This window comes from Mastacembelus armatus, chromosome 20 (genome assembly GCF_900324485.2).
Source record: "Mastacembelus armatus chromosome 20, fMasArm1.2, whole genome shotgun sequence".
NCBI lineage: Eukaryota > Metazoa > Chordata > Actinopteri > Synbranchiformes > Mastacembelidae > Mastacembelus > Mastacembelus armatus.
This window is the reverse complement of record NC_046652.1, coordinates 15087465-15101835: the sequence shown is the minus strand read 5'-3', so window position 1 is coordinate 15101835 and position 14371 is coordinate 15087465. Positions and strand designations below refer to the sequence as shown.

The window sequence follows — 14371 nt, the reverse complement described above, 5'->3', positions numbered from 1 at the left end:
ATTTGCTGTTTGGCATAGTAGATTGAAATGCTTTTCCATGCCTAGCTTTATTTCTCTGCACATGGATTTGTATATTTTTCCAGCATCAGAATTGCTTTGAGGGTTTAGAACAGTAAAGGAATGCAGGCTCTGTGAAACATTTTCCCTTGCTGAAAAAGTCACAGCTTGGTTAATTCCATAAACTGTAGCTATAAAGACTGAGTTTTTTCCCTTTTTAATTAACTGCGAATCCCTGGTGAACTGCAAGTCTTGTGGTAGTGTTTTTATGCTTCTGTCCATACATGTATTTATTGTTTATTTTATTATTGTTTTATAATTTTGTTTATAAATTGTCTTAGATGGCGGGAAGGAGGTACTGTCCATGCATCAGGTGCTGCTCTACCTGCTGCGTAGCAGCAAGCCCCTAGTTCCTGAGGAGGAGATTGCAGACATGCTGCAGTGGGAGGAGCTGGAGTGGCAGAAATATGCAGAGGAGTGCAAGGGCATGATCGTCACCAACCCGGGCATGGTAAGGCCTCAGTTTCTCAGTTACTACAGGAGGTGGCCTTGTCTGCCATTTCAAGGGCATTGGCTGCCCCCAACCCCGCCATTGCAGGAGTAAGGTTGTTCCTGCTAGCTTGTGACATGAACATCCTCACCTATTATCTCCAAGGGTGTTTGCTGTCATCAACAATATTGGGGCAGAAGCTTTTTATATCACAGTCAAGCTGGTTAACTTTCTTGTCAGGCCTATATTTTAAAGGATGTACATTAAGTGTGTCTTTATAAAAGCGATGATGCTGTTGCAAGCTAAAAGGTTGCATATGAACAGTAAATATAACTGTGTAACCTTTGGCGTGGGTGAGTTATTGAGTGAACTGCTCTCCTTGTAAGGACTGAATTGTTTCTGTCAGGTTTTTCATGTAGGTGGAGTATAATAATCTTAAATTCGTACACTCAAGTTAAAGTTTGACCTGCCAGTAAAATGAAGTAAATTTAAAAATATTTAAAAAAAATAAAAATGACTTATCCTGTGGTGAAAATAAAATTATCTGGGACAATGGTTAATTATCACTTTCACTGTCACTTAAGATTTTGTTGTAATGAGTTTGGTAGTGGTCTGTTGGGTTTGGTCATTGTTACTGTTTCATTCTGTTTAAAAGTTGTGATGTTTTAAATTACTGTCATTCTCAAATGTTTTTTTATATGCCCCATGATGGATAGTATGTTCGCAACTATAAAAAATTGATTTGATTGGTTTATTCTGTCAAATATATTTTTTTTTTAATCAGCTCATTTTGTCAGGCTAAAAGTAGTAAAAAAAAAAAAAAGCCCATTAGTTCCTTGAGCCTATTGTGACATTTTAAAATAAACTCATTTGTCCAACTAATAGTCCAAAACTGAAGGATATGCAATTTACAATAATGCAAAACAGACAAAAGGAGCAAATTGACACGTTTGAAAAGTGGGAACCAGAAATGATCAACTGATTGATTTTCAATATAGATTCTAATTCATTTTCTAGGTATGAAATGTTCTTGACACCAACTGATTATCAAAACCTTCACCAAAATGTCTTTTCAGAGCTAGAAGGCCCTGTTCAAAACATACATGCCCTTATTTTGTAGAAATCTCACCCACAGCTTTATGTCAAGGTCCAGATGGTTCCAAATGAAAAGGGTTCAATGCCAGTCAAACACATCATGTTCAAATGATTATTTCACAGATTGGCATGGGCCACAAATGAAGTTTCATGAGCATTGGGTATGTCATATTAAAGCATAGGTAAAGATGCAGTGGACGCCAAATGGCCTAGTACATATAAATTAGCATTTTTACAATGTATTTGTATCAATGATATGAACTGGGCAATCAACAAGCGTTCCATCAAGCCAATCAGGCATGATTAGGTTGCTTCATAGGCAGAATCAGAGTTGGCTGGCGACCTCTTGCTCTCAAATCTACGTCTGTATGCAGGCCATGACAAGCGAGTGCGGCTAATGTCAAGGTGAGCCTGAGCCTCAAGCCATCTGCTGTGCACCTCATCACACCTTATGCTACAGCCCCTTCCTCTGATCTCGCCAAATGCCTGACAGGCCAACTGTGATTTGGGAGTCAGCTGAGGACATGTTGCTTGTCAATCTCCTCCCTGATAAGCACATCAGAAGTTAGCTCGCCATCCCTTAAATCACTTTATTATGCCTGTGTGGTCGCTACTAGCTGAACCTGGGATCCATCTTATTATATTCCCATAAAAGATGACTGCTCTGAAGTGGATTTATTTATGTCACATATTGGTAGGTGGTGATTGAATGATGGCTGTATTGTACCTATAGTGGCTTCAGAAAGTATTCAGACACCTTTACTGTGTTGTACATGTAGAATTAATTTTAAATGCAAAACATTTTCATTTTGCTCATCATTCTATACTGAATTACCCATAATAAGGTGAAATATATATTATATAGAGCTATATGCTCATGTGTAATATGTGCATAATTTAATATTACTCACTGTACTGGCTTCTTTTCCCCCTAGAAACCAAGCTCAGTACGTATTGACCAGCTGGACAGGGAGCAGTTCAACCCAGACGTCATCACCTTCCCTATCATTGTTCACTTTGGGATTCGTCCTGCTCAGCTCAGCTATGCCGGCGACCCTCAGTAAGATCACATACATGCACACAGAAACCCACACATACACAGAGATAAAACTTCATCAGCCATCCAAATACACCTCTCTACCCATATAGCTCGCACTCACTGTGTACTGTCTCCCTAGTTCCTTACAATCAGAGTTCACTGGTACTCTCTGGGGACACTGATGGCAAAATCCTTTGTGTCGCATGTTGAGGGGGATACGAAAGGCTTATGTCCTAAAGGATGGTAGATGGATAGATGGAAAGGGGAATATACGGATGAGAAAATGAGTGGCGTGACATTTTCACATGCACCATCACGGGTCCCAGGTTTCTGCTGGGTGCCTCTGCCATGGGAGCTGCTGCAGTTTATGTCTTGTGAATAGTAATGCTATACACACATGCCACAGGACTGTAATAGGGGATAGGGTACTGTGCTGCTGCATAATTAACAAAAGCAGTGTATTAGATCATCTGAGCTGTGGTCTCTGAGGTGTTCAGAGAGAGGCAACAGCACCATACCGTGCACCAGTCAGAAGTCAATAAACAACTTGGTTTCTGTGCTCTTGTTCTAAATTTAAACCTGTGGATTTCTTGTTAACTCAAATATCTGGTCTCAATCACAACAGTCAGGAGGAGGTGCAAGAGGAAAATGGTGGTGATGAAGACACAAACAAGAGGATGATCATTAGGAAATCCATTTAGACAGAACTAGTTTGCTTCCTCCCTCTGACTAATGTCCTGTCCCCCGCCGCTACATTTTAGCTGTCTGTCCATTGAGCGCTTTCATCCCTGTGCACCCTGCTGCCATGTCAAACTCCTCAAAGCTGCAGACAACGACAAATTTATGGATGGACTGGGACATCATTAGCTGATGCAGAAACAAGTAGTAAGAGACCAGTGGAAAGGATTTCCTACCACTGCTAATGATGCGTGTAGCGAGGCCAGGAGTCTGTGTTGATTGCAGCGGTGGCAATGCCACAGAGAGGAAGCCTTGGACACAGCAGCAGCAGCATATATTAACTCAGGAGACTGTAGAAGCTGTGTTGTCTTTCTCCGTTCATACTGCCCACTAGATGCATTTGTTTTCAGGCCAGCTATTCAAGCTCCCTTAGCTCTAGCGTGGCCGGTGAGGCAAGAATGACGACATGTATGAGGTTAGGGAAAGTAAAGAAAGGGAGCATCATGGATGAATGGAAGAGCACAGAAAATGATAGAAAAAGAGGGATGAAACTTTAGTGTTAGTCTTACATCTTAGTTTCCTTAAATAAGTCAGTTTCTTTTCTATAAAAAGTAAATATGAGGATGGCAATCTTGGACCAGGTAACATTCCTATACCTCGGCTGAGGTTATTTTTATTTATCTGTTTTTTTTTTTTTTTTTTTATATGGGTGCACACTCACATAGCATTCCTTTAGCCCTTTGTTTCCATGCATCATTATTCTTATACCTGTCATCACAGCTTGTTATACTGTAAAGAAGTTTCAATCGGTGCTTTTGAAGATTTTTATATGTATACTTAAGAGGAGAAGAGAACTGAGCACTTCTGCTTAGTGAAAAAAGGAAAATGGATGTGTCAGGATGTCTCCCGTGTATCTGGAAACATTTGTATGTTGATGTTGAACCACTCTCAACTTCCCTGCTGGGTGGGTTCTGAGTGTTTGAATTGTTTTGGACATTGGCAAGTTTTTGAGGTTCAGATCTCAGTTATAGACATTTCATCACATCTGCAAGGTTCCAATGTTTCAGTTTGTGTTTGAAATAATCGCAAAACCATATTAAATGCAGGACATGTTCTGCCTTCTGTGATTACTGTGATATTATACGTAATATACGACATGATGTATTAATGAGGAAAGTTATTTGATTTTCTGACCTTGTGGGTTGCGTCTTGTGAAAGTATGACTTTTGCAGTCCTTGCAATGGTCCAGAATATTTAGCTAAAAGGGATCCACAAATCTGTTGCACACATTTTTAAATTTAATGAAATTGGTGCTTCTTTATTATATTAATTATTGGTGCCTAATGATACAGAATAATAAAGTGAAAGTACATCAGAAAGATTTTTTACAAATGTATTAAAAATTAATAGCTCAAAGCTCTCATTTGCAAAGCTATTGAGAGTCTTTATTGTAGTTTTGAAGTATTTTGAGTGTTGTTGAAATCGTTATCAGGTGCCTCATGTTTTCTTTAATTTTTGAAGTTATATCTAGAACTTCATCTGAGTCCACGTGTGGTAAATTGAATTAATTGGACAAGTGTCAAAAGTCACATACTTGTGCTTTTTATGTCCCAGCATTTATGCTTCATCTCAAGACAAAAACCGAGACATGAAATCTGAGAAACTCTACTGAGGTAAACTTTTGTGGTGAGGGATAGATCAGGTCAAGGGCATAAAACCATTTCTCAGGCTTTGAGTGTTCCCAGGAGCACAGTGACCTCAATAATTGTGAAATGAAAGAAGTTTGGAAACCAATAGGGCTCTTCCTAGAGTTGTCAGTCTGGCCAAGCTGAGCAGCCAGCCAAGATGTGCTGAAGAAGAACACTTAGTCTAATAGCTCTTCCTTTGCAGAGATGGGGGACCATGTTGGAAGGAAGACCATCTCAGGAGCACTCCATCACTCAGGACTTTGACAGTGGCTAGATGAAAACTACTTTGTGTAAAAGTCATGTAAGAGCCTGCTGGAATTTGTAGACCTAATATAAAGGACTTTGTAGAGCAAAAAAAATGATCTGATGACATAAAAATTGAAGACTTTCAGCAGAACACTAAACACTGTCTTGTAAACAGGCATTACTCATCACCTGGCTAATACCATTCATGCAATGAACCATGGTAGTGGGACCGTTATAGCTATGCAGGTGCTTCTCAGCAGCAGGCACAGGGAGACTAGTCAGAACTAAGGGCAGCATCAATGCAACCAAATGCAGAAAATTCCTTGAATAAAACCTGCTTGAGTGCTTGTGAGCTGAGACTAGGATAAGAGTTCGACTTTCAGAGGGCCCACCAGGAAGAATGGGAAAACTGCCCAGATCCAGGTGAACAAAGAGATTTGTAGAGATTTACCCCAGACTCAAAGTGTAAAGATCGTCTATAGAGTACAGTTTCTGAAGTGGAGATTTGAGTATTGGTTTTTAAGAACTAAGAAGAAAAATTTCTAAAAACATGTTTTTGCTTAGATTTGCAAAAAAGACTTTCTGAAGCCATTGACTGTTTGAATGCCAAAACAAAATGATGAGAATACAGTTGAAGCCAGTATTACATATACCATGTCTGAAAATGGCTAGAGATAGGAAACAGAGAGGGGGTATAAAGGAAGAAAGAGGCAGCATATGCTAATGAAGGCATGTACACAGACTGACGAGAGCCACAGCGCTGTTACTCTGAGAACACACAGCCGATCTGTGGAAAGGTCATTGGAGCGGATTGGGAACGATGTGGCCTCCCAGGCTGGATAGACTCTCTCTCTCTCTCTCTCTCTCTCTCTCTCTCTCTCTCTCTCTCTCTCTCTCTCCTCTTTGCTTTCTTCCTGTCTCTATCTCTTGTCCGCTTGGGATGCTTCAGTGCGGAGGTGGTGGTGAGCTGATAATCGGGGCAGTAAAGCCCTCTCATTCCCTTGTCTCAGTCTCTAATGAAGTCCCCACTATTAAAGCTCTATAATTCTTCTATTCCACAGTACACCCCCACCTCTCTCCTTGTACTTCTTTCTCTCTCTTCCCTTCTATTTTTTTATGCCTCTCTCCCTCTTTCTGTCAATGTGCCATCCTATCCCTTACTCCTCCTTCTCACCAATCATAATTGAATAACTGGGGTAAATGAGGAGAAAGTCTCCTGAATGGGAGCAGAACGGTCACACTGAGTCCACAGTGCATCAGTCATGAGGTCTGATTGAAAAGGGGTGCAGTGGGGGTGGGTAGTGGTTAGTATGGTGGTGGCTGCATGTCACCTTGCCAATAACTCCCTGCTTCTTTTGAGATGCAAATGAAGGCAAAGACAATGGGTTTCATAGAAAATGAGAATAAGGACGTTGTGGAATAGCTCTTGAGCCATTGTCAGAGCTGCTGAAATGTTACATGACTTACAGCTTTTTCCTAGTTAAAGGAAAATAAGGTGAACTGCAAGTCATCTGTCAGTGTATGTGTATGCACCTCTGATGACAGTTCAAACGGTGGACATTTGAAACTTCTGTGTCCACCGCCCTCACATGCAAGCATCTAATCCAGTAAAGGCCGCAGGCAACTGTTAAATTATTTTTGAAATCAGGGAAACTGCAGATGAATCATTGATTATTGTTGTTTCAGAACAGGAGAGTGGGGAGGGAGGGGATAGACTCCTGTCAACCTTGACACCACCTTATCTGCTTGTTGGCAGGTACCAGAAGCTGTGGAAGAGCTACGTGAAACTACGCCACCTGCTGGCCAACAGCCCCAAGGTCAAGCAGATTGACAAGCAGAAGCTGACACAGAGAGAGGTGTGTTGAAGCAAAACAAAAACATACTTTCATGTTTTTTGTTTAACTCTGTCAGGTGGCCTGCACTTATTTGTGAGCATCTAGTGCACCGTACTTTCAACTTAAATATTTAGGAAGCTCATTTCCTGCAGCTATCAAAGACTACACTGAAACACGGGGGCACTTGCACACTGCAGAAATGAGATATTCATAGCCATTAATTTAAAAAATAAGAAAAAGTTGTTACCATTACTACTATTCCTGCTGTGTGCACTGATTCAGATGCTGCTGTGTCTCTGGACCCTGCTGCTGGTACAGCCATTGCATCAAAACAAAGATGCTGTTTCACTAAATACAAATGAGACATCCAAAACCTACAAAGGTGGCATTATTTTCTGGTTTTGTTGATTTTTGTAAAAACCCACAATTTCACTCTCATGTTTCATGCTTTGCCACAAGAGAGGAATATTTACATATTTGAACCTACAGCTATGTTATATGCACATTAGTAACACATATTTATTTCTCTCACAAGATGTGATTTTTGATATTGAAAGATTTACTTCAGATATATTATCATATTTATTGTAGCCTGTTATTGAACAGTCAAATTGTGCAATACCAGTCATCTTCATTATTTAACAAATGATGTATAAAATGTAGAGAAAGTTGAAGAAAGTGTAGCTTCATCACGCTGAGCATTCATCACACTGATGAAGCTACTCGGATAAGTAGTGAAACATTTCGACCTAAAAACTAGAAGTCCAGTTGTCGTGACTTAACCTCTAGATAACTTCACCTGGACGACTGAGAATCTTCACAGACACGTTAAATAAATGTATGGCTCAGAATAAAACAGCAGTAACTGCTCTGCTCAGAAACTGGCTCTGAAGGTCAAACGCCCCACTAGATAAAGGTTTAGATTTGGTAATAACTATGTAGTCATCAGAGATTTGCCATGTACAGGTATTGTGTGTGGCCTGAAGCAGCTGAGCACAAGTGCCTTGTCCCTCTATTCATTACTGTTGGACTGATTTAAAAGTAGATGCAGCTTTTCCTCTCTCTCTAATGCGTAGGTATACTACAGATTCTGTCTCTTCCTTTGGCCTGTTTGATATACTCTGAACCAAACTCTGAGCTCAATTAGCTTGTTTCCCAGGTAGTTTGAGAAAGCTTTCCAGCTAACAGGCCCTGACAGTCCTACTGTCAACCTGCTCTGGAGCAATTAGTCAACCCCGATATATATACACACTCACACTGAGTGCAATCGGCACCACCACAAACAATATCCATGTCAGTGTCTCTTCACTGCAGGGGCAGTGTGGCATCACTTCTTACTTAATGATCAAGGGAACACTGAAGTTTCCTGTCTAAATGGTCTTTCACTAAAAGACTAAATGCCTCTCCCTCTCATAGGCAATTTATACCACTGGTCAGAAAGTAATCAACTTCTCTGATTCCTTTTGTTTTTTTTTCCTTTTCTTTAAGTTTCATTGGTTTTGGTTGTCAATGCAATATAACCCATAATGACAGTATGTTTTGTAATTGTATTGAAAATTAAGTGAAAACACAAATGTCACTTTATTCTATCTCTAATTTGAATAAGTGTTAAGCCTTGGAAGAGAATTCAACTTTGAGTCTTCTCTGTCATCTCGGGTTTTTGAGGATTTGCTCTGATTCTTTCCTACAGATTCATATTAATTTGAGCTGTATGAGAGGTGTATTTAAAAAAAACTATCTTCAACTCTTTCCACAGGCTCCCCTTTGGTTTCAAATTTGGGTTTCTACAAGAACTACAAGAACTTAACCTTGTGTTTCTTAGTCTAAAGCAACTTATTCAGTGTCTATAAAAGAAGCTGGAGCAAATGAAAGTGCATCTTTCCCAACAGGCAACATTTGGCCATCGAGACGTATAAAACAAAACATCAGGGAGTTCACCAAGATTCATCCTCTGGAAACTGTATATTTCCTGTTAATTAGAGAGAGATCTTAAGTTGAACTGCCCTGAACTGCAACAGCATTGCTTTGTTAATTTAAGCAATACAGTGTGAATAAGCTTAAGGTCCTGAAATAAACCTCCAAATGCACAAGTAAGCAAAGAGGGCACACATGGAACAGATGTACACTTGACTTCTATAGTCATTTAATTTCAGGCAGTGTATTTGGAGTTTAACCTCAGGCTGATCCAAAACGCAAACACTCCAGAAGAATGTGATGATAAAAGTTAAATGTGCTCTGACTTGTCTGTTTGACTAGCAGAAGGCTCTCTACCCTGTCTTCCTGGTTAATTATTTACTTATTATATTTCTGTCCATTTTCTGCGTAATATAATCGCAGTGTATGATTCCCACTTTTCATGTGCGGTGGCTGCCTGTCTTTGGAAAGATTGGTTATTGTGTGGTTATGCATGCATGTGTTGTGAATGGGTGAGCCTGTTCACTTTGATCAAAGTAGGATGGCATTATTTATTCATGTCTTTGTTCTTATTTCCTCTGCAAGTAAAAATAATTCCTGGGATTCCATTTTAGGCAGATAATGACTTACTGAGATTTGATACCATCTCAGTTGAATGAAACACGTGTGCACACATATTTAGGAGGTGCAGTCTATCAGTACATCTTCCACCTTAGTTGTTATTTGGAGGACACCCCTTTCTCAGACTTAACCTTTTGCACCTGCCTAAATTTCCATTTATTTCCTGTAGAGCTGACATGTTGATTCTGTGATTTATTTATTTATTTTAATTTTTTTTTTTTTATAAATGATTTTTAGTTGTCGCTGATCAAGCTACCTCTGGGCTCTTTTCTAATAGTCCTAATGGGCTCGCAGATATCTGGCTGGTAGGGATTAAAGGCTCAGAGTCACTTTCTACACCCAGTATCACCACCACTACTGACAGTCATGCTGACCCACTGCAATGCTTCAATTAGCCAGGAGCAGTGGGAATGTCACTTCTCCTTTTCTTTATTGCTGCATGTGTGTTCTACCATGAAAGCTTAGATTTTGCATGTATCATTTTGGAGAACGTGAGTGAAAGAAGCGAGAAGGTGAAGGTGGGGTGGGTTTTTTAGGATGGGAATTGTCCCTGTGGGCTGTGCTGCAGCAGATCAATAATTGACAGGCTGATTGTTTGGCAGGAAGCTCTTCAGAAGATCCGTCAGAAGAACACTATGCGCCGTGAGGTGACAGTGGAGCTCAGCAGTCAGGGTTTCTGGAAGACCGGCATCCGCTCTGACGTCTGTCAGGTAACACCTGTCAACAATATGCATGTACAAAAACTGGCACATGCATACATGCAGCAATATATGCTCACTATGGCTTATATGTGAATGCATGCACACATTGAGATGTGTGATACAGACGTAGGTAACTTCTCACTCACCTATTAACATCAGTCTGTACTTTGGTATAACTGTTAAGTGTGGGTCCAGGTGTTCAGCCTTCTAAACAGCATACAGAACACATGGGCTTAGTAGATATCAATAAAATGATAATATAAAATAATATAAAACTGAAAAGAAGCCAATGCAAAGCAGCAAAATTTTTCATCATGTGGTCATATTTAATGGACACCATGCTTATTAGAAACTCACAGTTTTACCCATATTTTGTGGCAGCTGTAATAGCTAGGTTAAGAGCTAAGATGAACAGTGAAATTACTACTCCACTAAATTCTCTGTTGTAGATAGTGTTGAACGGTGTACAGATACTAGACAGGTATCACAATACAATGCTGTTAAAAGCAGTACAATACCTCATTTTATACATATCGGTACTTGATTAATTAGTAAGAGCCATAAATCTGTTGCTGTGCAGCAGCAAGCAGGGCTGTGTGTGTGTCCGTGAGCGGGCAGGGCTTTGCTTCACACTAGACAAAGTGGGTGTGCCGGCTGTTTGTTTTCTCTAATGCTTCTCTCTGTAATTGCAGCTTTTATGGTTAAAAACAAAAAAAAACAAAAAAAAGAGAGACATGGCTGCAAGTGCTCTTCCAGACTGTCTACAGTTTGTAAACAAAACAGACACACAAAGTGACATTTGGCATTATCTCGCTTATGTAGCTGACAGTCAGGACAAGACCCTTGGACACTGTAAAGCCTGTCAATAAAAGATGTTTCAAACCAGCTAAGCTAACACGTCCAACTTGGCAAAGCACCTCACCAACAGTATAAATAAATAATTCAAAGTGCGACAGGGTAGCGATTAGCGAATGGGATAGAACACATTTGCTATTTCTAACAAGCAACCTTTTTTCACCATTAGTCTGACAAGGAAATTAAGGGCAACTGCCTAATTTCGCTTTGTAATCTTTAAATTTATCAGTGTGACTAACAGATTTCACTCCTGTTGTTTTATGACCTGTTTTCACATTCTCCATAGTGCTGACATTGTCAAAATATTTTTTCTTTGCTTTGGGCTTAATAAATTCCATGTTCTGTCATCTGTTTCCTGATGGTTTAGTTTTTTCCATGGTATAGTTTCAGTATTTGTATTGAGATAACTCGGCATTGGTTTTGATGTCATAATTTTGTTATTGTGACAACACTAGTTGGAGACATAACCATGACATGTAAAGGTTTTCTGAACAATGATGGGGAACAACATAGGGTGTATAGATTTTTAGATCTCCCTCCTATAAAAGAGAATGATCTAATTTTGCTAATCTGCTGGCTTGTCTGCGAAGCGAATACAATAACTGAGAAAAGCGATGCAATTATCATTTAAATTTGCACAGGAAAACAGCAGCACTTCCACTTAGACAGACACAGACCTGCACTCATTGCATAGCCACCGTAGAAACCTGGCTTCCTATCTTTCCACACATTGCGTCACTCCTTCATTCAACTGCCAAAATATGTGTAAGGAAAGTGGACTCTGCAGAACCCCGGTAGCGATACTATTCATTAAGCAGTGTCTCAGACCTGACAGTTTATTTATACACCATACAACTCCACCAACACTCACTATGGCAAGACTACTTGTACAGTTATCTCTTTTATGCACTCTTTAGAAACACATATACTAAGGTATGTTATCTTGATCCCAGGGAAGTGGGACAACATATGTAGATTAGTTTTGCATGCATACAATTAGGCATGAGTGGCCCTAACAAGACTGTAATCCTGTGTCAGTGCCGTATTCACTAAACATTTAGAGCTGCATTTGATCTGGGATTTGTCCATGAAATGCATCATTATACTGTATTTTATTGTCTCTCCTAATATTTTCTGCCTGTTATTCAAAATACGATATATCTTATTCTCTGAGCACATCCTCTATCCCCTGCATGTAGGATAGCTTATAGCTGATATCTACTCTCACATTTTGAGAAGAATTACACAAGGTTCTAGCCTCACACACCAGACCTCTCTTACAGCAAGGTCTAGCAAAGAAGGATCCGATCCATAATTGCTGCCCAATTATATTTGCTTCAAGCTGCTGCAGCTAATTGGTTCATGAATAATTTCACTTCGAACTGCGATGGTATGCTCTGCACAACTTGTGACACAGACAAGAGATTACGGAAAAATATGACCAATAGTTTCTTGATTCTAAAAGCAGGCACTGTGTTCAGAACAAAATCAACCCCCTTGTTACTGACATCGCTCGAGTACACCAAGGTTGTTTGACTTGAAAGGATCTGTCAAGGTCCAGGATACACATTGGAGGCAGGGATGGGATTTATTTATTCATCAGTGTTTGCTTTTTTTAATTTTATTTTCATATGTTTATTTTTTGACTTGTTCTCACTGTTGTTTTTATGCTTTATCTTCTTCATTTTGTGTCCCTGATCAGTCATCTGAAGGCTGAGTTGGTTAAAAAAAAAAAAGGCAAAAAAAAAAAAATTCACAGAAAAGGCTGCTTACTTTTTCCTTCTACAACAGGGAAAATAAGTGTGGGTGGATTTTATTCACTGTACCACTGTGGTGCATTTATTTGTTTATCATCACTTACTATATGCGTTAATCCACTTAATTATGTAGCACATAACCATGTCCAAGAATGGAAGAATGCAACTATCTAAATTTCTAATGGTTGAACATGCGGAGGAAATACATTAAATCTTTTATGGAAATTTGAACAGCTTTAATACTTGGCATTATTGAATATATGTTTACTAATAAAATCTTTTAAGATAAGCTGGAGTATAAGACTTAAGATTTTTATGGCATCTGTATTGTATAGCCCTGTTGCACAAGATACAGAATACATCAGAATAAATGAGCCTTTAAACAGCCCATATTCAGTTTTGTTTACTTAATCCTTTAAAAACAAACTGTTGTGATTAAATCTGGAAAATACGTTTTCAACAGTTTTGTCAGATTCAGTTAATAAAATTATGATATAGTACGTTAAAGTGCAATTTAAAATTTGTGCTCCTCATATCTTAGCGAGGGCAGGAGGAAATTCAGGCTGTTGATACATTTGGACGGTGTCCAAACTGTCCAATCGTCATCCATGACAGTAAATCAGAAATTTTCCCACATTGTAATTACTGGAGTATCAGCTCTAACAAGCCCCTGCCCCAAATTGCTACACACACACACACACACACACACACACACACACACACACACATTCGCTCAGACACTCAAGTCGCTCAGTCATCAGACAGGTCAGAAGCCGCAGACATGACCAGGGCCTGACTTGGTTAATTGGTTGCTTAACAAGGCCCAGGGAGTGTGTCACCACAGCCCCTGTGATGGCCCCAGGGCTACGTGGCAACAGTACTTGTAGCCGCCGGGCCTTGGACTTACACTCCCCAGAAGCACTAATTAAAACATGCATGGCTCCCTCCTCTCTCATGTGGTGGCATGGGGTTAATGTGTGTACACCAGCCTTTGCTACAGTTTCTCACCCACTCTGGTTATCTTGATAATGATTCTGTAGATTGGCTTTTTGACTGTCAGATTAATTTGCTTACTACTGGCTATTTTCTGTTTTGCTTTCATTCTCACTTTCTATGTCACATTCTCTCACTAGTACTCGTACAGCTCACAGCTCATCTAACAACTCCTCCCCTCTTTCACTTTTTCATTTTCCGTTCACTTTGTTGCATTCAAACTTTTTCTTCCACTACATGAGGGTCAGTGGGGCTGTCAGTGTTTGTTTGAATCTAAGTGTGTCAACATGTCAATATAGGGTTCGATTTGACTGTCCTGTCCAAATGTGAATTTCCCTCCTGTCTGTTATTCCCTCTCACAGTGCAGTGATTGGGTTTTTGATTATTTCATCTTTCTGTTGCAGAGCGCCACTTAATAAATAATGACTGGCTGATTGATTTCTCCCTCCCTGCTTCCTTTTT

General features: G+C 39.7%; 1 protein-coding gene across 3 annotated transcripts in view; it reads left to right on the top strand.

Moving 5' to 3' along the window:
- drosha (drosha ribonuclease III) overlaps positions 1-14371 on the top strand; it is a 91685-nt gene that overhangs the window by 12618 nt on the left and 64696 nt on the right. For all 3 annotated transcript variants that reach the window (XR_003294725.1, XM_026291909.1, XM_026291908.1), the window contains exons 13-16: positions 339-508; positions 2518-2642; positions 6990-7089; positions 10206-10313. Coding sequence is in view for 2 of the 3 variants with exons in the window: in XM_026291909.1 (XP_026147694.1) it covers positions 339-508; positions 2518-2642; positions 6990-7089; positions 10206-10313 (503 nt within the window). In the remaining variant the exon portion in view is untranslated. The remainder of the gene's footprint in view (positions 1-338; positions 509-2517; positions 2643-6989; positions 7090-10205; positions 10314-14371) is intronic.